Source organism: Pipra filicauda, unplaced genomic scaffold (assembly GCF_003945595.2).
Source record: "Pipra filicauda isolate LSUMZ 115617 unplaced genomic scaffold, ASM394559v2 scaffold488_size445888_pilon, whole genome shotgun sequence".
NCBI classification, from domain to species: Eukaryota; Metazoa; Chordata; class Aves; order Passeriformes; family Pipridae; genus Pipra; species Pipra filicauda.
Window position 1 is genome coordinate 305,485 of NW_024104629.1, and position 23,413 is coordinate 328,897.

Here is a 23,413-nt window from a genome sequence, read left to right on the forward strand (position 1 = left end):
TGACACCTCTCCCTCCTCTTCCTCCTGCCTCTCCAGGGCCCGACTTCGTCTTCAACCTCTACCACATGCAGTGAGTGTTGCCGTGGGGGGACCTGGGGTGGGCTGGCTGCTCAGTGTGCTCGGTGCTGAGGTGTCACACACCCTCATCAGTCCTGAATCCCCCACATTCTGCAGTTTGCAGGTGCTGCCTCCCCAGGGTGGCTGTTCTGGGGGTCTCCACGGGGACAGTGCCCACCCTGCGGGCTGGCAGGGGCTGGGGGGGGACGGGCAGCTTGCTGACATCTCTGCTCTCCCCACAGCGGGCTGGGGTCAGTGGCAGTGGAGCTGGTGCCCCCATTCAGCATCAGTGGCTCTCTGAGCACCACGGGCAGTGGCTACAAGCCCTTCCACACCCAGAGGCCGTGAGGAGGGAGCCGGGCTGCTGAGCAGGTAGGACATCACCCTGCGATGGGTGTGGGGTCCCCAGCCATGCGTGTCCCCCCAGCACAGCCCGTGGGTGCCTCTGAGGAGCCCAGGGGGATGACAGTGCTGTGCCCCAAAGCCTCCCTGCTGCCTTGTAGCCCCTGGGCATCGCAGCTTTCCCTGGGATAGTCCCAAGGTTTTCCCAGCAGAAATCCTGTGGCTGTGGGGCTACAGGGGCTTTCCCCGGGCTCTGGTTTTCGTTTCCCCTGGACAGGCTTTGGTTTGCATTTCCTTCCCTGCTGTCCTTGGCCGGGGGTGGAACATGTGGGGAGGGACAAAGGGGGCTGGGGCTGGAGCCCGGGTGCTCCTGCACCGCTTCCTCTCGCTGCCTCTCACCCACCACCCAGCACCAGCCAAAAAAAGCAACCAAAACCGGCTGGGGGGAACTCATCCATTTTCACTTCTGTAAAAAGCAGCCCCTAAACATGCTGGATTTCTACTGAAATGGTAACGTAACAGTTTCTGTTTTTACAAAAAGCTTCACAGAATAGTTGGGGTTGGAAGGGACCTCTGGGGACCACCTGGTCCAAACTGCCACTGGAAGAAGTGACACAGGAATGCATCCAGGAGGATTTTGAATGTCTCCAGAGAGGGAGACTCCACACTCTCCCTGGGTAGCTCCTCCATCTGCTCCCCAGCCACAGCTCTCTTGCTGTCCTTCCCTGGCCATGGGCAGCACAGGAGGTGCCCGGGGCTGGCACTGGCACAGGATGTGGCCTCATTCCAGGCTCCCTCATCACTCATCCCAGAGAAAACAGCCACCCTCCCCACGGCTCAGAGACCTTCCAGCCCTCAGGACCAGCCACCTGGGGCTGAGAGTGCAGGGCACCAGCTAAGGAGGACAGCCAGGAGCCCCAGAACTGGGTGGCCGGGTTTGTGCAACTGTGGAAAATGCTGTGAAGAAATGGGAAATCTGCTCCAGGCCCCCTCCTCGCTCCAGTATCTGGACCAATGTGGGAGTTTGTCCCCTGCACCAATAGTGCAAGCAAACACCTCAGAAAGCCCCTGTGAGGTTTGTCCTGATTTTTTCATACCAACTGCCTTCAGTCTCAGCAGAGCAAGTGGCTGTGGAAGTGCCTAGAGCATGAGAGCAGCCGTGGGGAAGGTGCTGTGGCCACAGAGAGGGACCATTTCTGTGCAAACTTTCCTCAGAAGGAAAATGAAGAGAAACTCGTGACTCCCCATGGCTGTGTGCAGGGAAACCAGTGAGGACAGAGCGGGATTTCCAGGCACTCGGAGGGACTATCAGCACTCTCGGCTACCAGAGCCAAGCCCTGTGGTCTGCAGCTTTCTGGTGAACTCCTGGGTTTGGTTGAAAGGAGAGCTCTGGCTGCTCCTGTCGCCCTGGGTGCTGGCAGCTGGAGCCCTTGGTGGTGGGCAGGAACTGCCGGTGCTCGGCACGGCGCAGGATCCGCCCGCGGAGCTTTGACGTCAGCGGCGCTTGAAAGAAAAACTAAAAAAAGGCCAAGCTTAGTTTTGATGACTCCGTTTTCCAGAGGAAGTTGAAAAAAAAAAAAAGAAAAAGAAAGCAAAAAGCTCCAGCCCCCAAAATACACGGAGGCAGAAGAGTTGGGGTCAGTGGAGGGACAGGAGGAGGTGCCCAGTGACCTCCACGGCCAGGCCCCGCGGGATGCAGGCACTGACCTCACGTGTGAGTAGTGCAACATCAGGTGTAACAAAAGGCAACCTGGCAAAGATCAGTGCCCTTCTCCTGCCTGCAGTGACTCATGCTTTCACCTGAAAAACATATTCCCCGAGGAAGGTTTCCACCAGCAGTTTTAATGGGACTATCCCACCGTGAAGGTTCTTGGAAACTACATGACTCTTGGAAAAACTTCCCTGCTGCAATCTGGCAGCAGTCAGGTGTGTAGCCCACGGTGAGTTGTTCCATCTCTTGCTGTTTCCATTCTGACAGTAACTATTCACAGAATCACAGAATCAATTAGGTTGGAAAAGACCTCTGAGGTCATCAATCTAACCTGTGACCAAACACCACCAGGTCAACAAGCCCGTGGCACTAAGTGCCACATTCAGCCTTTCCTGGTTTCCCCAACCCCTGGGTTTGATTTGTTCTGCTCTGCCCTGAGGTTCTCCTGTCCTTCCCTGGTGCTGTCCCATGGAATCCCTCTGTACTCCCTGCTGTCCCATGCCATCCCTGTGGAATCATGATGAGCAGTTCAGATCCTTTTCCCTGCTGCTCCTCTGGTGACTGATCCCACAACACTGCCCTGGGACAACCGCCCTGGTCCTCAGGTGTGTGAGAAGCTCTCAGTGATCTGCCTTGGTTCTCCTTTTGCAGCTGTGATGTGCTGGAAATGCTCTTCCCCACATGAGGCAAAGGCACATTGCCCTTTGCTGCTGGGGAATGTCTGTGCGTGAAAACGGAAAGCTCAGCTTGACCTTAGGAGAGGATGAACAGACAAACAGCCCAAATAAATAACACCACATCCTTTGTATTTACAAATTAAATAGAATAAATAATGTCTGCATACAGCAGGGGCAGAACACAGCCCATAGTGTTAAGCTGGGCTGGCCTGGCTCATCGTGTATCCCATAACCCATGAGACAGCCAGCACCCCGGGGCTCTGCCCGTGCTCCAGCAGTAGGGTGGCTGATGTCAGGCTGCCCTCTGCTCCCAGTGTCTGTGTTGTGAAAGGTCTGGATGTCATCGGAGGATGTCACTGGAGCTGTGGACGTCAGCTGGAGGAGCCCAGTGCTGGCCAGAGAAAGGGGGAAGTGGAAACACACAGCTGGCCCCAGCCCCAAGGGTGGCCCTGTGCCTCAGGCTGGGCTGCTGAGGAGGGCAGACAAGACAGGATCATCCTTGGGAAACATCCTGGTGCGTATCCTTGAGCTGGGTGAGCAGTAGCTGAGCAGGTGCTCCAGGGATGTGTCTCAGCCTGGCTCCACTTGGTTTGGTGTGTTAACATTCAGGGGTGGCAGTAGCTTATTGAGTGGCTGCTCCCCACGGGCAGCGGGTAGAAGAGGTAGTTGTGTCAGTGTGCAGGGCTGGCAGCACCTGCTCCCCGGCCTGGGCACGGCTCACAGGCGGCTGTCCTTGCTGTCCCCACTGAGCAGGCTCAGGGGGTTCACTGGCAGTGTGAGCCAGTCCGTGCTGAGGCTGGAGGTGAGGGGCAGCGTCCCCAGGACGTCAGTGTTGAAGATGCTCAGGTCGAAGGGAGCTTTCAGGAGCTCAGGGCAAGCTTTGGAGACCAAGGGAGCACTTGGAGCCCCCCAGCTCAGCAGAGTGGGGGCTAGGGGTCCCACCTGGCTGGAAAAGTCCAAGGAAGGGGCTCCCCATGGAGCGAGGTCCTGCGCGTGGCCACGGGGATGCTCTGGAGAGGACTGCTTCAAATACCCTTTGGACACAGCCAGCTCGGAGCACTCAACATCCAGCACGAGGTCAGTGCCCTGCCCAGGCCCTTCACAGCCCGAGAGGGGCATTCCCTTGGCTGGGTCCTGCCCTGGCTCCACCGTGCCCCTGCACTGCTGCAGGTACCCGCGGAACTCCACGGCCTCCTGGCCGGTGGCAGGGCAGAGCTCTGGCTCCCCTTGGCTGCTGTTCCCGCTGCTGGAGGAGCACGTGGGACCAGGGCAGGGGCTCTCCAAGCCCACACCGCTGTCGTCGCCAGTGGGCAGCTGTCGCCTGTAGCCCTGGGGCTCAGGGCGGGCGGAGCAGCTCAGTCCGGGGGAGGAGGAGGGGATGTGCAGGCAGATGCCGCTGTCGGTGCTGCTGCCGCTGTTGTCTCGGCTTCCCACGGGTCCCAGCAGGCACAGCCGGTCCTCAGGCCACACTGGGAGCTTCCAGCCCTGCTCCAGGGGCACCTGGGCTGTGCTAGTGCTGCTGTCCAGCTGGGGCTCCTTCTGGCACAGGAACAGCTGCTGGATGGGGTCTGTGTCCAGGCTGCCCAAGGATGGGGGCTCGTGCTCCACCCAGAGTGAGCTCTGCTTCATGAAGGACTTCTGAGAGGGAGAGAAAGAAGGGAGTGAGCCGGGCTTTGTCCCTTTTGTTGCTGGCTGCTCCCAGCACTCCCCAAGCCTGCGCCTGCCCCTCCATGCCAGCCACAAAAGGTGCCTTACCAGGACAGATGGTGTCCTCACAGGTTTCTTTATGTAGGTGTGCACCAGCAGAGCCCCCAGGATCCCCAAAAGCACAATGAAGCAGGGGCTGAGGATGCTCGGGAGAAGCTCCACAATCCCTGCAAGAGAGGACGTGTCCAGGTGAGGGGGACAGGCAGCGTCCAAAGGGCACAGAGCGGCTGTCCTGGCGTGGACCCCGCCACGTCCCCAGGGCCAGGAGGCTGAGGAGGGTCTGCATCCCTCCCTTCCTGGCCCCCACTCACTGTGTCTCTGGGCGGTGGTGACACACTGCTCGTCGGTGCGTGTGGCGCGGAGGTGCCGGTTGGTCACGCCGGGCTCCACGCTCAGGCAGTACTCAGTGCCCCAGAGCAGGTTGCTGAGGGTGAACTCTGCCCTGGTCTCCACCACTTCAAACTGCAACAAGGAGAGCACAGGCTGGTACCTGAGAGCCCCCAGCTCCTGCAGCAGGGCTGGTTCCCCCTCTTTCTTCCCCCCTCCTCCCCTCTCCCCTGGGAATGGGACATCTCCCCTCCCCGGCTGACAGCAGTTAGGCCCAAAATCCCAAGAGCTGGGGAAGCTGCTGCAATAAAACACGCAGAGAAACCTCTCTGCAGTGTCATGGCTCTGAGAAAACTCAGCATTTAGTTTTACAGAAGAATGTGCTTTAACAATGTGTTTTTTCCACCTGAGCAGCACCGTGTGGGACAGACGGGGAGAGCATGGGAGCAGCAACTCATCTCACCGTCTTGTTGTCCTGTGTCCTCCTGACGTACACCCGGTACTGCCTCGTGTCCTCGTGGATGTCTTCGTACCTCACAGTGACTTTCCCAGTCTGGAAGAGCAGCTGCAGCTGCACGTGGATGGTGTTGCCCTTCACGGAGAGGCTCTGGCCCGACAGGCGCAGGCTGGCTGGAGGCAAGTCAGTCGGAAGAGCACGTTAGGGCTGTGTCCTGCTTGCAGCACTGGACTGAGCTGTGACTGTCCCTCGCAGCCGGTGCCACCCATCCTCGCTTTGTCCCATCCTATCCTGCAGCCTGCCTGCCCTCCAGGAAGGTATGGAGGGATTTATCCCTGCTCTCATTCATCCCACGGTTCTTCCCAAGTGGTTTGACACCCTGACCTCACCATCCTCAGAGCCTCCTACCCCTGGCCGAGGTGAAGGCAGACCCCAACCTACCATCCTGTGGGGAGAAGGCGTTGGTCCTTTGCCACGAGGACGTGTGGTTCCCGGACACAGCCCTGACCCGGGCGTAGTAGCGCTTGTCGGGATCCAGGGTGTAGAAGGTGAGGTCGCAGGATTGCCTCGAGGACTTGGTGCACTCTGGGATGGCCGTCCAGGGGATTTCCGTGCCATAGCTGTGGGGAGAAGCACCGGGGGTGAGAGCCGTGCAGGCAGCAGGGACTCAGCTGTCCCTTGCCGTTGGAGTCGGATGGCAGGCAGGGCTCAGCCCCCACGGCTGCACTCACACTTTGTACTCCACGTCGTAGCAGACGTCCCTGGGGTGGCCGTGTCCCGGCTCCCACTCCAGCACGTGCCACGTGGTCTCGGCAGCGAAGCGCACGCGCCGGGGGCTCGCCAGCCCCTCACCTGCGGGACCCACGGTGGGCGTTGGGTGAGGCTGCACAGCCCCCCGTCCCACTGGTGCCCACGGGAGCTGGGCAGGGCCCTTGGGAGGGCCTCCTGGAGCGTCACCCCACGTTTAGTGCTGACCACTCGAAATGTGTAAGGATTTCCCCGGAGTTCTTTGTCCGAGTTTCAGCGTTTGCTCATCCCCATCTTCCCCTTCCTTTCTCTTTGGGCAGAGCCCAGCTCAGCCCAGCCAGGGGGTTCCCCGTGCTTTTCTGCCCCAAGAAAGGAGCTGTATTTGCATCCCCAAGCCCCTGCCATTGGCCACGGGGGCTCTGTCCGGACTCAGCTTTCTCGCAGCTGTGTTTGGACTCCGCTTTCCTGTTTTGCTCATCTGCTGCCTGGATGAAACAGGCTGTTTTCACACCTCCTGCCTGATTTCAGTCCTGTCACCTGGCAGCAAAGCCTCGGCTCGATAACATCTGCCACCCCCCCGTGTGGGTTTCCCTGGCAGCTGCTGTCTGCCGGCAAACACCGAGCCCAGCAGCGGCTGTGGCACCTCGCTGTGATCACAGCGCTGGGGACAAGCGAGGCTGGGGACTCAAGAGCCTTTGGGCTCCCAACCAGCAACAAAAGGCAAGTGGCAAGCAGGGAGCCCTGGCCGTGTCTTGCTCCAAAGCGCCGGTCTGAGCACCCAGTGATGGTGTCTGAGCTGTGGCTCCAACCTGCTCCCTGCCTGCCTCCCCCACCCCGGGCTGAGCAGCCCACCCGGAGCCGCGGAGATGAGCAGGGAGATGAGAACCGGCGCGGGCAAGAGACTCACCGTGCGTGTGGGGGGCGAGGAGCAGCGCCAGGCACAGTGCCAGGGCAGGGGCAGAGGGGCCCATGGCAGCTCAGCATCCTCCGTGGCAGCAGGGTGAGCGCGGTGCCGAGCTCTGCCCCGGCGGGTGCCGAGCGCCTGTTTTTCCCCGGGGGTTGGCTCAGTGACGTCTCGGAGGCGTTCGCAGAGCGGGAGGAAAGTCGCTGTGCAGTACTTCCACTTTTTGTTTTTTTGCTGTCCACCCACTCACCCCCAGACAATACCTCAGCCCCGGGCTGGGCATTTCCAACTGCAGACTTAAAGGAAGAATTTTGGGGGCTTTTCTGAGCAAAACAGTGCAGTGCTGAGAAAGGCAAGTACAAGCACGATGTCTCTGCCTTTGCTGCTTCATTACGAAATGAGATGTTAAAAGCACAGCAAAGGTGAGTGTTAGCACTGAGGGTGACCTGTCACAGGGATTTTACAGAGCACAGCACCATGTCCTGTCCTGCCAGCTGCTAAATCCAGCCAGGTTCCATCCAACCCTGGAGCCCCAGGAGAGGGTTCTGGCTTTCCCTTCCTTTGGGCTTGGCCTGTACCCTCCCGTTTCTTTCCCCGTGTATGGGGCTGAGTGACAATTTCTGGGTTATTCTGTGTCCTGCAAACACCTACACACATCTCAAGTCCAGTGTGGCAGGGGGCTGTCGCTGTCCCCAGGGCTCTGGTAGCCCCCCGGGTATGGCCATGACTCACGTGGCTGTGGGGTCTGGCCCCACGGTGATGTCCTGCCTATCTGGTGATGCTGAGACCTGAATTACCCCCCCCCCCCCAGGGGCTGTGAGTCCTCTGCTTTGCCTTCTGCAGGTGGGATTACAGGAGAGATTGCTTGAGGGTTTTCCTGGAGCCCTCATGTGATGGGGAGTGATTCACCCTAAGAAGAGGAATTTCCCACTGGGGAATAAGTGGAAAAGACACAGATGAAAAGAGTAAGAGGAACCAAAAGTGCTCAGGACAGACTCAGAGAGCATCATGTCAGGCCTGGCTTGGTGGGCACAGAGGTGCAGGACCTCAGGTTCCTCCTTGAAGAATCATCTTAAATGCCTTAAGTGGAAGATTTCTGCTGTTTTCCCTGACTCGTCCTTCCTGCTAAAGGCCAAGGGCTTCCACAAACTTGCAGCCTGGTCAGAGCACCAGCAGCAGATGCCTTCCTGCCCTGGGTTTATTCCCCAGTCTTTGGCAGGTCAGCTACTGTCCTATCACTGCTATCAGCTCCTGAGTCAGATATGGCAGCCACAGAACTTAGAGAGTCCTGAGATGAAGCACAGCCCATCCCACACAAAGCCACAGCTTGTGTTTTGTGTAAAATAATGACAATTAAAAGCAACAGGACCAAAAATGAGGGAAGAGGGAGCTTTGTGGAAAAGACACCACAGGGCTGGTCTTGCGGGTGAGGCGGTTCAGAGGCTTGGGAGAAGGGGTTGGTGATTTAAGGGAAAATGAAACAGGCTGAGGAGAAATGAGAGTTCTGCAGAAGGCTGGGATGGTGCGTGGCACAGGCACCCTGGGGGACTCGGACTGGCACCTGAGCTGCTGCACGGTGGGCAGTGTGACCTGTGGGTGATGTGGCTGACCCTGAAATATCTCCTGGTGGACACACCGCAGAGAAACCCGGGCCAGGGACGGCTGGGTCTGTGTTTCCCTGGCCGGTGTCCCTCGGGAAGTTTTCCCAGGGTGACAGGGGTCAGGCAGGGATGCTGCACTGTTCAGTGCAGGGCTGGGGCCGGAGGGCTGGGTCTGCACAGCCCTGCCGCAGGACAGGAGCAGAGTGATCCTCTTCCCTCCCCAATTCCCTCGTGCCTGCAGGTTGGAGTGGAGCGCGGAGGAGCCGCCGGGCTCTCCTGGGCTGGTGGAGCCGGCTCTGGCTGTGGGTGCTATTATCACCTCTGTGCTAGCTGGGAGGGCAGGAGGGTGCTGCAGGGCTCACAGCAGCAGTTACCAGCAGGCAAGGGTGAGGATTTCACCTGGGAGGTGTTGTGCTCGCTGACATTTACCATCAGGCTGCTGGGGTCAGGCCGGACACACTGTTCTCTGTGACTTGTTTTCTGTAGGTGGCTTTGTAGAAACACCGGCAAGTAGTGAATGATTCCTGGAGTTGTCACCTGGAGCTGCTTTCTGAAAATCCCTTTTGAAGAGGATGTGGCAGCTCCTGTGGACATGGCTGGCTGGTTCAGGGCTGGCTGGGGATGCAGCTCAGTGCTTGGCCAGCCCCAGTACCCAGCAGGCTCAGCCTGCAGAGGCACAGAGGAACCACAAAGAGCAAACAAAAAACCCCCAAACCCACTTCTGTCTGTGAAAACTGCAGAGGAGTGTGCTGTGGAGTGAGGGCTGGTTCAGAAACCCCCCATGGAAGATGGGATTCCCAGAACAGGAGGAGACAGTGGGATCCAGCACAGGCTTTGCAGCAGGGTTTCTCCAAGCTTGGATGTCCCTGCTTGTCTCCTGCCCTTCCGACGAGCAGGTGTGGGTGGGGAGCTGGATGAATAAGGGACTTACTCTATGAATAATGCCAGGAGAAATGTGTGGCAGTGAGGGTCATGGGTCTGGATATCAGAGAGCACACAATGCAGCTGGGCCTTTTTCTTTAATCTGGTTATTTCTATCTGTTTCCACCTGAGTTCTTGGTTAAGCAAAGCATCCCCAGCTTGTGCCTGAAGGGCAGGCAGGAGGCTGCTGCTGGCTGCTGGCAAAAGGATCACTTCATTAGTAAAGGAGTGAAAAGGCCTCTAGAGAAACTAGAGGGAAACTGCATTTCGTTTCCCTCGGAACAGGGAATTCTTGACTTCTGGGTCACACCAGAGAGGTTTTCCTGGGGTTGGGCATGGCTGTGTATCCCCTCCTCTCCCATCCTCAGCTGGCACACTTAGCCCTTGGCTGGACTGGAGAGGTTGTGGGTGAATGTGTGGTGGGCACGGAGTGAAGAAGGAGGGAATTGGGTGGGCAGGCAGCCAGGAGAGCAGCAAAGAACTCCTGGAGACCAGGGAGATCAGGATACCACCGTCCCCTGGGGCCAGGGGAGATCTCACCTGCTGCCAGACTCCCACCCCTCTGGCCACGGGCAGGGTCCCGCTCCCACTGCCGGGGCGGCCGGCACAGGGGCAGGTGTTTTGCATGTTGTGCCCGGAGCAGTTGGGAAACAGGCAGCGGTGGAGCCGGGCGGCAGGTCCGACTGGTTTCCCTCCGCGCTGGCACTGACGTACGAGCCGCTCTCCAAACAGCTCCTGCCCCGTCCCCGGCACCCGGCTGTGCTCGGCCCCGCGCTGCGCGGGATGGCCGTGCCGGAGCTGTGAGCCCAGCCCAGCCCGCAGCGGCCCATGGACGGCAAAACCCCTCCGGTAAGGCACGGGCAGCTCCCCGGCTCCGACCCCGCGGGGGGGACGGGGGTGCTCCGGGGCTGGATGGACCTGCTCTCCTTGGGGTTTGGTGGAGAGCCCAATCTCTCCTCCCTGCTCTCCAGGGTGTTGCCTTCGAAGCAGGCAGTGGGGAGAAGGAGCCAGGATGAGCTGCCTGGGGGGCTGCTGCCTCCGGCACTCTTGGGCACAGGGAGGGAGGGGGACAGTCACCAGCATCCCTGGCGTCAGCTCCATGCTGGCAGAGGAGGTGTTGGGGCCCCCCGCATCCTTCTGTGCCATGTTGAAGTGGAGTTGTAAACTGGGGGGACCAGTTGGTGCTGTCAGTGGGATCTGGTGCCACTTGGCACCCATGGGAGCCACACTGAGTTCCTGAGCCCTCTGGCACTTTCCAGCAGCACTTTGGCAGCAGTGGGCTCAGCCCTGCTGCTCTGCTTCACCATCTCTCTGGGCAGTTTTCGGGCTGGGTTGACTGGGACCTGCTCAGCCTTGGATGTGGGACTTTGCTGAGCATCCTGTCATGAGGAAAACATCCATCCCGGCTGGGCACCGGGCGAGGCCGTGGGTAATTACCGTGCCGAGCACTGCCGGCCGTGCCAGCGACGTCTGGGACGTGCAAAGCTGGCGGTGACGGGGTGGCTGGGGCTCGAGGGGAGGCAGGGCCAGCTGCAACACCATTCTCTTCCTACCCCTTGGCATGGGGGTGCCAGCCAGGAGTGGGGGCAGAGTGGGCTCGTGCCGGATGCTGGCTGGATCCATGGAGCAGTCTGACCCCAGCACTGCTCTGCAGAGTGGTCCCGGCTCTGGGTGGCCTCGAAGCAGGTGGCATCACTGCATCTTGGTGACAGCAGGGCGTGAACTGGGATGCTCGTGCATAGAGACAGTTGCCCAATACTGGACATCCCCAGTGGGCCACCTTGGCTTTGTCACTTGGATTATATGGGCCACCAGGAGTCCCAGGAGCCACCTTGGCTCTGCAGCTGCAGGAAAGTCCCTTTGCCTTTCCGTGCCTTGGTTTGCCCATCTGTGGAATGGGGTGAGCAGCCATTACTCACCCTCTGGAACATTTTCGGGTCTCTGCCCAAAGGGCTGCTCACACTGGCACAGGGCAACCTGTCCCTGGCCACATCAGGCTGACTCAATTGATGTGGCTTGTCACCTGCACTTGCAAAATGGCCCTGGCGTGCTTTGGGATTTCACTTCCCCGTGTGCTGCCCCTTTACAGCATCAGGGCCTCAGCAGCATCCTCTGGCAGCCCCTGCCCCGCTCTGGGGCTGGGATCTGTCCCTTCCCAGGGAGGCTCCACTCAGCTGTGACACTCGGGCAGGACTGTGTCACCAGGGGGGATCGGGGCTCTCACAGGCTGGGCAGGGCTTTGTCCCTGGCGAGGACAATGTCTCTGTTGTGTGCTGACTGAGCTGCTCTGCACAATCGGTGCTCACAGGCAGGTGAAGAAGCCGGTTCCCAGCCTGGACACGGGTCTGTGGGTACCTGGGACGATGGTGAGGGTGGGCAGCTGAGCTCAGCTGGGGGGGATGATCAGCTACTGAGGCAGCTCCAGATTCTGAGCCCATGTCCTTGTGCTCCTCCGAGGCATGGCCGGGACCTGGTCCGGTTACAACACCCAGGTGTTACCCGGCTTCCGCTCTCCCTCCCACTCCGAAACTGCGGGTGACTGCTGGCTGCTTTCCCTGCTTCCCTCCCCATTGCCCACGGATCCTGAGCCTCCAGCCCAGCCCGGATCACCTTTCCCCTGGTGATTGTCCCCTGCTGCCATGGATCTGGGGGCCTTCCCTCTGCAGCAGGGAGCTGAGCTGCCGGTCAGTGCACGTGGCAGCTCACGGTGCAAAGGGGATGGGCATCTCAGCGCTGCTGTCTGTGGTTCAAGTGCTTTGCCCGGCTCTTCTCAGAGCAGAGAGAAGGAGTGATGTGGTGTTTGCACTCCTGACACGTTTAGCAAAGGACTTGTGCTGCAGACAGGCACCGTCCGCTCGTCCCTCAGCGCGATGTGAGTAGAGCTGGCCAAGTGTCCCCGTGTGTGTCCCCAAAATCCCTCCTCACTGTTCTCTGAAATCCATCCCTGCCACAAACAGAGGCTGGCTGTGCTCCCCCTCCCCACAGCTGCCTTTGGCACGTACCACCCTCAGGGCTGGTGGTGGAACGTTTGCAGAGAGGGCGTTGGGGAAAGGCCTCAAACCGCAGCCACTCGTGCGATACGGGCTCAGCTCTGCCTCTGACTTTTACTCAAAAGCCAGCAAAGGATGAGTAAAGGTTTTGTGGGCAGGAGCTGTCACTCCCTCGCCGGGGTTTTGCGCTCTTCTTAACAGCAACATCTTTGTAAAACCACTGCTATTTTCTCTCTGCTACAGTGGCCTTACAATAGGTTTGCTGGTGACCTGGAGCCCGTGGCAAAAGCTTTGTTAGCTTCTCTGATAGGCCTACAAAATTATCTGGACTTTGGACTTTTGAGGCAATAAGTAGCTAAATGTTCACCTGAATGTAAAAGGGCATGTGCTTCCTGCTGAGGAGTGTTCAGAGCAGTTTGACCTATGGCATACTTCGGTGTTAATTTGATATATTTGCACGCTGAAGGTGGAAGTGTTGTAGCATCATTGGCTCCCTGGGGAAGCTGGGCTGTGTTTTCTAGTGTGATGGAGAGGTTTGTCCTTTGGAGGATTGTAATTCTGCTGGTCTGACAAGTGAAGGGTTATACTTGCTGCAGGGCGAGACGTGAAATATCGGGCAGTGTGGAGGTAGCACACAAATGCCATTGTAAAAGGGTATTTAAAAAAAAACTTCATTTATACGTAGACAGAAGAAATTCTTTTCCCAGGAAGGATTCCTGGCATCCACACATTGCTTTGTTTCTGCAAATCAGCAGTTCAGGACCTGCCACAGCTCTGGCTGTGTTTACTGTCTGACAATGGGCACTGAGGGTACCCGGGGATGCCCCACCGTGTGGGTGTGTGAGAACCTGAGTCCCGTCTGTGTGACTGCTCAGGCTCATTAGGGAAGGGCAGCGTGGGGCACTCCCCAGCCCTCCCAGCTCCCAGCAGAGCACACTGAGGGGCTCTCCTGGGCTCCCCAGCACCTTGGGGAGAAAGCAAGGCTGAAGCACGGCCATCCTGGGCTTTTCCACATGGCTGCTGGGAAATCCAGGTGTAGGGAAACCTCAGCCTGCAGGCTGAGCAGATCCAGGCTTGCTCTCGGGAAGGGGTGAGAGTGGGCTGGTGCTGTGAAACAGAAAGTGCCTCTGATCCTGCTCACACCCAGGAGCCCGGGGAGCCCGACACGAGTGGGGCCGTGGCTCCCCACGGCCAGGAGATGTTAGTGCAGCCCGTGCCAAGGGCCCCGCGGGCGGCGGGAGGAGGTCGGTGCCGGGGGGTGGCCCTGCACACCCCGCTGCTGGCCAGGGCGGGTGGCCAGGCAGCCTCCCCGGAGCCCGGGGTGCTGTGCCCGCCGGCCCTGCGGGTGCTGAGCTCCCCAGGCACAGTCCAGGAGGGGTGTGCGTGTCCCTGGTGTGCCGATGGAGCGTGGCCACGCCGGGGGTGTGACTCAGGGATAATGGCCAGGAAGTTACACCACCGCATTGCAGGAAAGGGCACAGCCGTATTTACGGAGCGTGAGCCTGAGCAGCCTCCCGACCTGCCCATCAGGGCTCCCGGTTCCCATGTGGCAGGAAACTCGAGGGGAGAGAAAACCCAGCTGGAAGGGCAATGATGGCTCCCACCACTGCCCCTGCTCTGCCCACGTCCCATCCTCTGCCCATCCCAGAGCTGTGATCCAGCCTGGGTGCTGCTTGCTGGCTTGTCAGGGAAAGGGATGTTTTCTGGTCCTGGGAAAAGGAGATCTCTAGCAACTGCAGGGCCAAAACTCCAGGCTTCCGGAGGGATGTGTTAGAGCCCACCTGTGGCTGGTAAGTGATCCCTGGGGAGTGAGGCTCCACTTCTCCTGAGTGTCCCTTCTGTGGGATATCAGTGGCATTATAGAATCCTGTAATGGTTTGGGTTGGAAGGGACTTGAAGCTCATCCAGTTCCAACTCCTTGCCAGGGGCAGGGACACCTCCCAGTAGACCAGGTTTCTCCAAGCCCTGTCTGTTCTACAGAGATTTCACAAAAGGCAGAGGAAACAGCATTTATTTTGGTCCCCTCTGAAGGGAAATGAGAGGCTGTGGCTTCTGCAGCTGATGGAACACTTGGAAGGGTGCATCTTGAGGAAAGGAAGCAGATACATATTCTTCTGCGAATTCATGGATTAGGAGTGACACAACTGCAGAGCAGCATTCCAGGGTACAGGACGTTTCAGGGCTTGGAAAACACCGATTATTAAGTATTACTAAATAACAGCTGGAAATTACACTGTATTTTTCAAATGGCTAATTAAGGATAGATGCATAAATTGGGGCACTAGCCCCGTGGAACTGGGCCACGACGTGACTGACCCGGTGCCAAATACCTGTCTGATTGCTCCGATCACAGCGATGGGTCTGGGGAATTCATCCATCTGGAGGGAAAAGCTCCATGACAACGAGGTTTTGGGTCATCCTGGATGGGATATGGCTCAGAGAGGGGCACCAGAGTGGTGACTCTGCATGAGATCCGTGGGATAGCCACCAGCAGCCCCAGCTGGCAGTGCCAGGGGGCTCGGTGCGGTGCCGGGGGGCTCAGCTCTGCATCGCCCTTGCCTTCACAGCTGGCAGGGTGGCAGCTGGGGGACTCTCTAGTGGGCATCAGTCACTGCCAGTGACAGTCTCCTCTGCTCCCAGACCACTGCATCACTGGGCAGTGTCCCCTCCAGCCTCCATGCCTCCACGGTCAGCAGTATCTTCGGCGCCCGACCCCCGCAGCCCCAGGAGAGCGTCCTCGGCATCAGCTTCAAACCCTACAGCCCCGAGGCCAGCCCGGCCCCCACGCCCTGCACGGCCTGTGAGAGCACACGTAAGGATGGGGCCCAGGCTGGTCTCTGGCCACCCTGGCCCCGGTCCCACCTGGAGTGGGGAGGGATGGAGGGAGGCAGGGATGGGTGCCTGTGCCCGCTGCTGGCACAAGCCTTGGCCACAGGCTGGTTTTTCCCTGGGGGTGTGAGGGGTACTGGGGGCAAGGGAGAGGACTGTGATGATGGGACAGTGCGGGGTGTGCATGGCTCTGCTCTCCCACACCTCGGGGGTCCTCTGGGAAGCCTGGGGGGTAGCAGGGTCTGGGTGTCCTGGGGAGGCAGTTGCTCCCCCTGACCCTGCCTCCACCCTGCTGCCAGGATCCTCCATGTTCAGAGCTCCCTGCATGAGCCAGCGGCGGCTTGTGCTCATCTTCTGCGTCTCCGTCCTCATCGTGCTGCTCATCGCCCTCATCCTGCTGTGTGAGTGGGGCCCCAGCCCAGGGTGGCTCGGGGCTCCTAGAGGGGACCTCAGAGGGGCTGGGGGTCAGCAGGGGCTGGGGATACCTATGCTGGGAAGTGCCAGAGGGAAAGCCCTGGACCCAGAGGCAGCAGCGTGCTCTTGCCATTCCCTGAGTGTTCCTGACATCTGGTGGAGAGACAGGAGCCTGGGAAAGGAGATCTGCTGCCTCGGCTGACAGCGATATTTGGGGAGCTTGGGGCTGCAATGTTCTTTCCTTCTGCTGGGCTCGCTTTGGTGGGCAGCAGGGCCCCTCCAGCAGCACCCACAGTCACCCTCCCCTGGGCAGGATCTGCCAAACAAATTGTGGTCCGCAGGCGGAACACACACAGACAGCAGGGAATCCCTTTAATCCCGGTAACATCCAGCTGCCATTCTCCAGCTGGTGGGCTTGAAGCACTCGCAGGCAGAATGCATGTTTCTGTGGGTGAAGAGAGAGGGACTTGCAGCAGCTGGGCAGCACAGGGGGGTGCTCAGGGTGGCCAGTCCTTCCTCAGCCCTGTGTCCAGCAGCTTCTCGCTCTTGGCTCGAGCTCAGCTCACGCTCACACCTGGTGTTTGGGAGCACCCCTGTGCCTGGCCTGTCTGGATGCCCATGCAGGTGGGTCACAGCCCCCTCACCCACAGCCAGCCCTGGCCTCACCACGGCATTTTCTTGCTTCCAGTTATGTTCTGGCGGTCACAGACGGGCATTGTGTACAAGGAGCCGGCCGAGAGCTGCAAGGACAGCGCCGTGCGCTGCGACGGCGTCGTCGACTGCTCCCAGCGCAGCGACGAGCTGGGCTGTGGTGAGACACCAGGAGCTGGGGCAGTGGGAGCGAGGGGAGCCCCGGGGTGCTGGGCATGCCCCTGATTCCCCTGCTCCGTCCCACAGTGCGCTTCACATCCGAGGAGTCCTTGCTCCACGTCTACTCCAGCACCGAGAGCCAGTGGCTGCCGGTGTGCAGCAGCGCCTGGGACGAGTCCTTCTCCAGGAAGACCTGCCGGCAGCTGGGGTTTCAGAAGTAATTCCTGAGCATGGGTGGTTCTGCTGGGGTGTTGGGGCACTGCCAGCCCCCTGGGTACTGTGCTCTTTCTGCCAGCATTGTGTTTTTCTGCTGGAAGGTCGTATGGCCAGCGCTGCTTGTAAGGCAGGGACCAGATGGTCAGTGCCGGGCCATGGGGACCCTCACTGCCTCTCCTCTTCCCTCCCAGTGCATCTCAGACTGAATACATCCCCCTGCGTGTCTCTGGCAAGAGCCTCACGGTGACTGACGAGCGAGAGACCATCCAGCAGAGCCTCAACAGGTACCAGGCAGCGTCGCCTCCTGCCCTGCCCCTGCCCTGGTGCCACAGGAATGGGGCTGAGGCTGTGTCTCCCTCCTCTCTCTTGCAGCTCACAGTGTCTCACGGGAAAGTACGTCTCCCTACGATGCACAAGTAAGGGGCTGGCTGGCACACTGCCAAGGGCAGGCAGGGAGCCTTTCCACGGGCTTGGGAGTGCTTTTCTCCCTTCTCCACACAGGGTTGGGCAAATGGGTTGTTTTCCAGCAAACTGGGTAATAGAAAACTTCGAAGATTGCATTCCCTGGTCCCCACTGCCCTACGAGTGGTGCCTGCGGGTGGTGGGGATGTTGTGTGTGTGTCTCCCTTCCAAGCCCACCTTCCCTCCCAGCCCTCCTCTCAGCCCTGCTCTCCCCTCTCCAGCCTGTGGGCAGAGGATTTCTGGCCGGATCATCGGGGGAAAGGAGACCTCTGTGAACAAGTGGCCGTGGCAGGTCAGCGTGCAGTACGGGCCCATCCACATCTGCGGCGGCACCATCATCGACGCGCAGTGGGTGCTCACGGCAGCCCACTGCTTCTTCATGTGAGTGCTGCTGCCAGCCCCGCTCAGCCCAGCCCCACACCCCCCTGCCTCACCCCTTCCTGCCCCATCTCGCCCTGCCAGGAACAGCATGAAGATCCTGGATGACTGGAAGGTGTACGGGGGGGTGTCGGACCTGAAGCAGCCCATGGAGGGCATCCCTGTGTCCCAGGTCATCATCAACTCCAACTACAGCGACGACCACGACGACTACGACATCGCCCTCATGAAGCTCTCCAGGCCACTGACGCTCTCAGGTGAGGCCTCACAGCTTACCTGGACCTGGCTGGGGGTGGTGTTTGGGGGCACAGGGAGAGACTGAGGATGGGCAGGAGTGAGGGGCAGCTCGGGCCCCCTTGGAACCACACCCTGGGGTGTGTGGGGCTGCTGCCAGCTGTAGTATCCAGCTCTGCTGTGGCCACCCTGCTTTCCCTGGCCTGTCCCATGGCCAGGAAGAGGCTGGCACACGCAGCCATGAGCTCAGGTGTGCCACCAGCATTGTGCCCCACATGGGGCCAGCGAGACCCTTCTGGGCTGGGCAGAGAGGGGACCTTTCCTGCCCCCCATGCTCCTCCCTGGCTGCAGAGCTTGTGACTAAGGTGGCTATTTTGCTCCTGGGTGACTCATCCTTCCCTCCTTGCCTGGCTTTCATCATGTCTCCCTCCAGCCCATGTTCGCCCAGCCTGCCTCCCCACGTACGGCCAGCGATTCCAGACCGGCAGGTCCTGCTTCATCACGGGCTTTGGGAAGACCAGGGAGAATGAAGGTGAGGGAGGATGCCGGCTCCCCACAGGCACCTCCTGCCCACGGGCACAGCTCTGCCGTGGTGCTCCAGGACTGTTCCACAGGGATAACTCTCAGGGGTTGCCCTCCCCAGCCGTGAGGCTTTGCAGAAATAAGACCCGTGAGAAACACGAGCTTCCTCCCTCGCTGCTGCAGAGAGGCCCGGGGGCCGTGGGGGGCCGAGGCCCCCCCTGCCCCACAGCTCTTCCTGCCTTGCAGATAACACGTCCCCGAAGCTGCGGGAGGCCGAGGTGAAGCTCATCGACTACAAGATCTGCAACAGCGACAAGGTGTACGAGGGCTACCTGACCCCCAGGATGATGTGTGCCGGGTACCTGCAGGGAGGCAAAGACGCCTGTCAGGTGAGCTGGGGGCACGTGGCACACCAGGAGAGGGCTGCCCGCTTTTGGGTACCCACAGAGGGGCACCTGCTGTCTCCCCTCCTCACTGCTCTGCCCCTCTGAGCCAGGGTGACAGCGGAGGGCCCCTGGTCTGCGAGGACAATGGCCGCTGGTATGTGGCCGGGGTGACGAGCTGGGGAACAGGATGTGGCCAGAAGAACAAGCCTGGAGTTTACACCCGGGTGACAAAGCTCCTCAGCTGGATATACAGCAAAATGGAGGTGAGGTGGCAGGGTTGTGCTTGGGCAGGAAGGCCCTGGTGCACAGAGAGGGGCTGTACCCCCCCAGCCCAGCCCTTGGCACCTCACCCTTGCTCTCCTCTCTCTCCCTTGCAGAGCGAGAACGACTAAAACCGGGATGGACGCTTGCCTGGGCTGTACCTCTCCAGCTGGCACAGGCCACTGCCCCGGGCTGCTGCCAGGGCGTGATGCTACCAGCCCATCCCACACCTCTCTGGACTGTCCATGCAGCCAGGGACCTGTCGCTGCCCCCGAACTCTGAAAACACGGTGCCTGTGAAGTGACTCTGCCCTCTCCTTGTGCCAGGGGGTGACCTGGTGGCAGCTGGGCACAGCAGCCAGCCAGCCCCAGGGGGACACAGCCCATGCTGGCAGCTGGCCGTGCTGGCTGGGGGCACCTCCTCACCCCATGTCTGTGGTTCTCCTGTAAATAGACCTGTCTGGACGGGGTGTCACGAGTGCTTCCTGGCAGGACTGTGGCACCCTCAGCAGGCGAGGTGCCTGCAGTGGCAGTGGGGTGCCCACGTTGAGGGAACACTCCTCGTGCCAGATCACAGCTGTGCCACCTTGGGGTGCAGGATGGGGCAGCTGTGCCCACACTGCCCACACCTACGGCTTTCCCACGAAGGGGAGCCCCGAGGTGCAGTTATTCCACCCTCCGGGAGGAGCGGCCGGTGCTCTCGTGTTTGTGGATAGATTTAGGAAGTGCCTAATGTTCCTCCCTGTGAGAGAAATACCTGTTTGTTTATTTTTCCTTGCCGTGGATCTGGTCTGAGCCAGAGCTGCCCCCAGGACCGCAGCCAGCCTCGGTCCCCACCCTGCTCTGGGGAGGACTTGGCAGCAGAGTGGGGCAGGTCTGAGCTCCGGGGGTGGCTGCAGGAGGTGTGACCGAATCCAGCAGCAGCAGCCAAAGGCCAAGCTGGAGTGTGATGCAGAGCAGCCACCCTCCCGGGCAGCACCCAGCGTGAGCCAGCCCTGGATTCCCCTGCTGCGAGCTCAGTGGCCGTGCTGGATTGCTGCCTCCGGCTCCCAGCACGCAGGGATGGCCCAGCCAGCCTCACCTCCCTGGCCACGCTCGAGCAGGGACACCTTTCCCTCAAGGAAACTGGTGCCTGCATCTCCTTGTGGATGCTGGGGGCACACGAGGCACCGTGGGAGATCCCCATGGTGAGCAGGGCTGGCTGCTCCTCTCCCCAGCCACGTGTTCAGCTGCAGAAGGGTCCTGGATTGCCTGGCCACCCTGCACTCTTCTAATAAATGTTTTAGTAGTGTTCCACTTGGAGATGGCTCTTCTGAACGGGCTGGAGAGGAAAGGGTGAGTCCCCGGCTGTCACCGTTCCTGTGGGTATGTGTGATGGAGTGGCCCTTCCTGCCCTTCGCCCCCTGGGTTACTGCTTGTGGCTGGGAGAAAAGGGGTGTCTTGGGTCCTTCACCTCCTGGGAGCATCCCCCGGGTTCCCAACACTGGCTGCTTTCCATGGAAAAGGTTTTGGGCAGGCAGAGAATTTGTGTTTGAAGTTTGGGCTAACAGGTCCAGTGTGGCTCTAGGTGTGCAGAAAGCACCTGGGACTCGGCTGCCACCTGCCTGCTGGTGGGGAGGGGTGAGTGAAACCCTTGTGTTGTCTCTCTCGTGGATTTGGAGCAGTGCAGGGCGGCTGCTCCGGACCTGAACTGTAACAAAGCCAGTCGCTGCCTTTTGGGAAGCACTGAGTCAGCCTGACCTCAAATCCCTTTCCAGAGCAGCAGCCCAGAAACCTCCCACGGATGCAGGAGCCGCCTGTGAAGAACAGGGTGTGCAGAGCCCAGGGGACTGTTTGCACTTTATAATACGTGAAAAGGGCCTGGGCAAACCTGCTGAATTCCAGGGAGGAATGGGGGATTCTTACTCCCTGCATGCAGAGGCTGGACATGTTACCAAGACCACCCTGCAAGTGCAATGGTCACAGCAATAGATTTTTCCATGAACAGAAACAGCTGATCTTTAGTAAGAGTGGGGGCCCCATGTGCCTTCCCCATTTTATGTTGGTCTGGTTAAACTGGGAATTCAAAGGGTTTTAAGTCACAGACCCAGATAATGTTTGTCCACAGGTTCTCCGGGATCTCGAGGTTTCTGTTGATAAGTCCTAATGTCCCCATGGAGCAGCTCATTTATTGCTGGAGAAATCAATCCTTTGAGAAAGAATAACCCAAAAACTGGAACCCAGTAAGTGCTGATCTTGCTGGAGCCGTGTTCCTGGGCACAGTGATGGTAACTCCATTTCAGTGTGTTGGGGACCTGCTCCTCTGCTGTGGATTCACCTCCACAGGGGTTATTCTCCTCTGAAATACTCTCTCACAGCAGAGAAACACTTTCAGCCCTTAATACAAATTTAATTTATTCCTTCCAAACCTGCCATCCAGTGGTGCCTCCTCCCAGGCCCAGGGGAAGGTCTGCTGTGCTTCCCCAAGGGCTGAAGTTTTCTAAGCAGATTAGAAGTGATTAGTTTGCATGAAGCAGCCTGGCCACGGCTGTCGTGCTCTTCCCAAAGACATCACTGTGCAGATGGAGCCTTGGACACGGCTTTGCTTCCACTCCTGGAGCACTGTCCATACCCAGGGGGAGCACAGATGTGGTGGGTGTCAGCCCAGCCCTGAGGAGCCTCCTGGGACAGCCCCAGCCATCACCTGTGGCTCTTGTAAAGCCCCTTTTCTTGCTCAATACATCCTGCTCTGGAGCATCTTCTGAGACGAGGGGCTCTGAGCATGGCCCCACATCTGGCTGGGCTGTTCCCATGTTCCTCTGTGCTTTGGAAATCATAGGCCAGTGTCCCCAGGGGATATGGCTTAGAAAAATACAGTCTGCCGGGCACCACGTGAATTAAAGGCCATTAGTGGTGGTTTTCCCAATCTCTCCTTTTATAGCTCTTTGTTCTGCTGTGTCAAAACAGATTTGTTTATAGGGTTTCAGCGATGATGTTTCTCTACAAAAATGTTTTTCCTCTGGTTTGGTTCCCTTCCATGGTCAGTAACATCATCACTTGGCACGGAGTCGCTGGACTTCATCTTGTGCAATACCAGCTCTGGCTGTGCTCAGTGGGGGAATGCAGGAGCTTCAGTGCAGCCACTGCTTGATCCTCTCTCCTGGAGGGATTCAAGGCACTGGGAATGACTGGGGCCTGATGGAAAATGTTGTTACTGGGGTACACACAGCCTTATGGCTACACAGAGCTTTTGTCAGCGCTTGGTTCTGCCATGTCCCTGAGCAGTCTGGGGGCTGCATTGGCACCCAACAGGCAGTTTACAAGCTTGGCATTACAGGGAGAGACCTTAAAATAGGAGGTGAAAGCTCTGGAGAGCAAGTGGCTCTGTCCCTGCTCCAAGCACACAGGGAGGAGACACCTGCTCCAGGGTAAGGGACACGGGCTCCGATGAAATCGTGCCCTGTTGAAGCCACTGGCAGTGCTCCTGTTAACTCCAATAGCTGAGGAGATCAGCCCAGCCCCTTCATTAGCATAAATCAGCATCTCCTGCCTGGCCCCCACATTACTTTTGGCCCAATTTGCCCAGAAAAGAAGCTGGAGCTCAGTACAGTGTCCCCAGCAGCAGGGCCCTGAGGAGAAGATGTTTACCATCAGTGACTGATGGAGCTGCTTTTCTGCAATGGAAGCAGCACAGCAGACCCTTCCCTTCCCACCTTCACCATGGGGCTCTCTATTTTACCTGAGTTTGTAGAGGGGAAAAAAATCTCTACTGCCAATTTTTTCAATTCTAATCACTTTGGGCAGTGCCTTGGAAATTTTAAATAAGGAACCAAGGGATAGAGAGCACAGAGCACACCCAGCTGCATCCAGTCCTGTGTCCTGGCTGCTGCTGCACAGGGGGTCTGATGTTTAGGGCTCTGCAGAGACCCCTTCATGCTTCCTGCAGTCCCCAGGGCATGGTCACACCTGAGTGTGTTACTGTGTGCTGTGGGTTATGACAGCTGAGAGGCAGATGAGGTCAGAGAAGCCCAAAACTCGATTATAACAGCTTGATCCCAGCTTCCCTCTCTGCAGGGTAACTGACAGCCTTATCATGTTATCCTCATGCATTAAAGAGACTTGATGTTGTCCAGCTCCTCAGTGTTGGTCTGTATCTCCCGACCCTTCGAATAATTGCCTTGAAATGCCAGTGCTGGTTTATTTTCTTTTTTATGTTTTACTGGAACCTGGGAAATGGCTGTAGAATAGTCTGTGTGCCGTCACTGCCTGATTTCTATCTCAGATGCATTTGAGTTATTATGGGATGAGCCAGCTCAGTGGTGACAGCATTGCTGAGGTGTTTTGTCGAGAAGAAATGGCTCTCCAGGGCCGGGCAGACGTGGGTGTGCCAGTCTGGCCTGGAAGGGAGCGGTGCCCACGGCTCCTGGCAGTTGGCTACTGCCTGGCAGTGCCCCCAGCACCCTGTTCCCATTTCGCATCCTA

The 23,413-nt window shown here is 58.9% G+C and overlaps 1 protein-coding gene and 1 long non-coding RNA gene across 3 annotated transcripts; both read left to right on the forward strand.

Annotated features, from left to right (window-relative positions):
* The first annotated feature begins 940 nt into the window (after window positions 1-940).
* Window positions 941-6,535, forward strand: LOC120324301. Of its 2 annotated transcripts, XR_005565504.1 has the most exons (3): window positions 941-3,301; window positions 3,541-4,683; window positions 5,236-6,535. It is a non-coding gene; the product is annotated as an uncharacterized LOC120324301 (long non-coding RNA). The 2 variants fall into 2 exon arrangements; XR_005565503.1 differs by having other exon boundaries at window positions 941-4,683.
* A 5,375-nt stretch (window positions 6,536-11,910) lies between these two features.
* TMPRSS13 (transmembrane serine protease 13) lies at window positions 11,911-20,246 on the forward strand. The gene is made up of 14 exons (XM_039386503.1): window positions 11,911-11,986; window positions 13,560-13,786; window positions 15,082-15,253; window positions 15,570-15,671; window positions 16,373-16,495; window positions 16,582-16,711; window positions 16,902-16,994; window positions 17,083-17,126; window positions 17,394-17,553; window positions 17,635-17,807; window positions 18,218-18,316; window positions 18,553-18,695; window positions 18,803-18,955; window positions 19,070-20,246. The coding sequence occupies exons 1-14, from the start codon at window positions 11,911-11,913 to the stop codon at window positions 19,082-19,084; spliced, it is 1,710 nt and encodes a 569-aa protein (XP_039242437.1). The 3' UTR covers window positions 19,085-20,246.
* The last annotated feature ends 3,167 nt before the right edge of the window (window positions 20,247-23,413 follow it).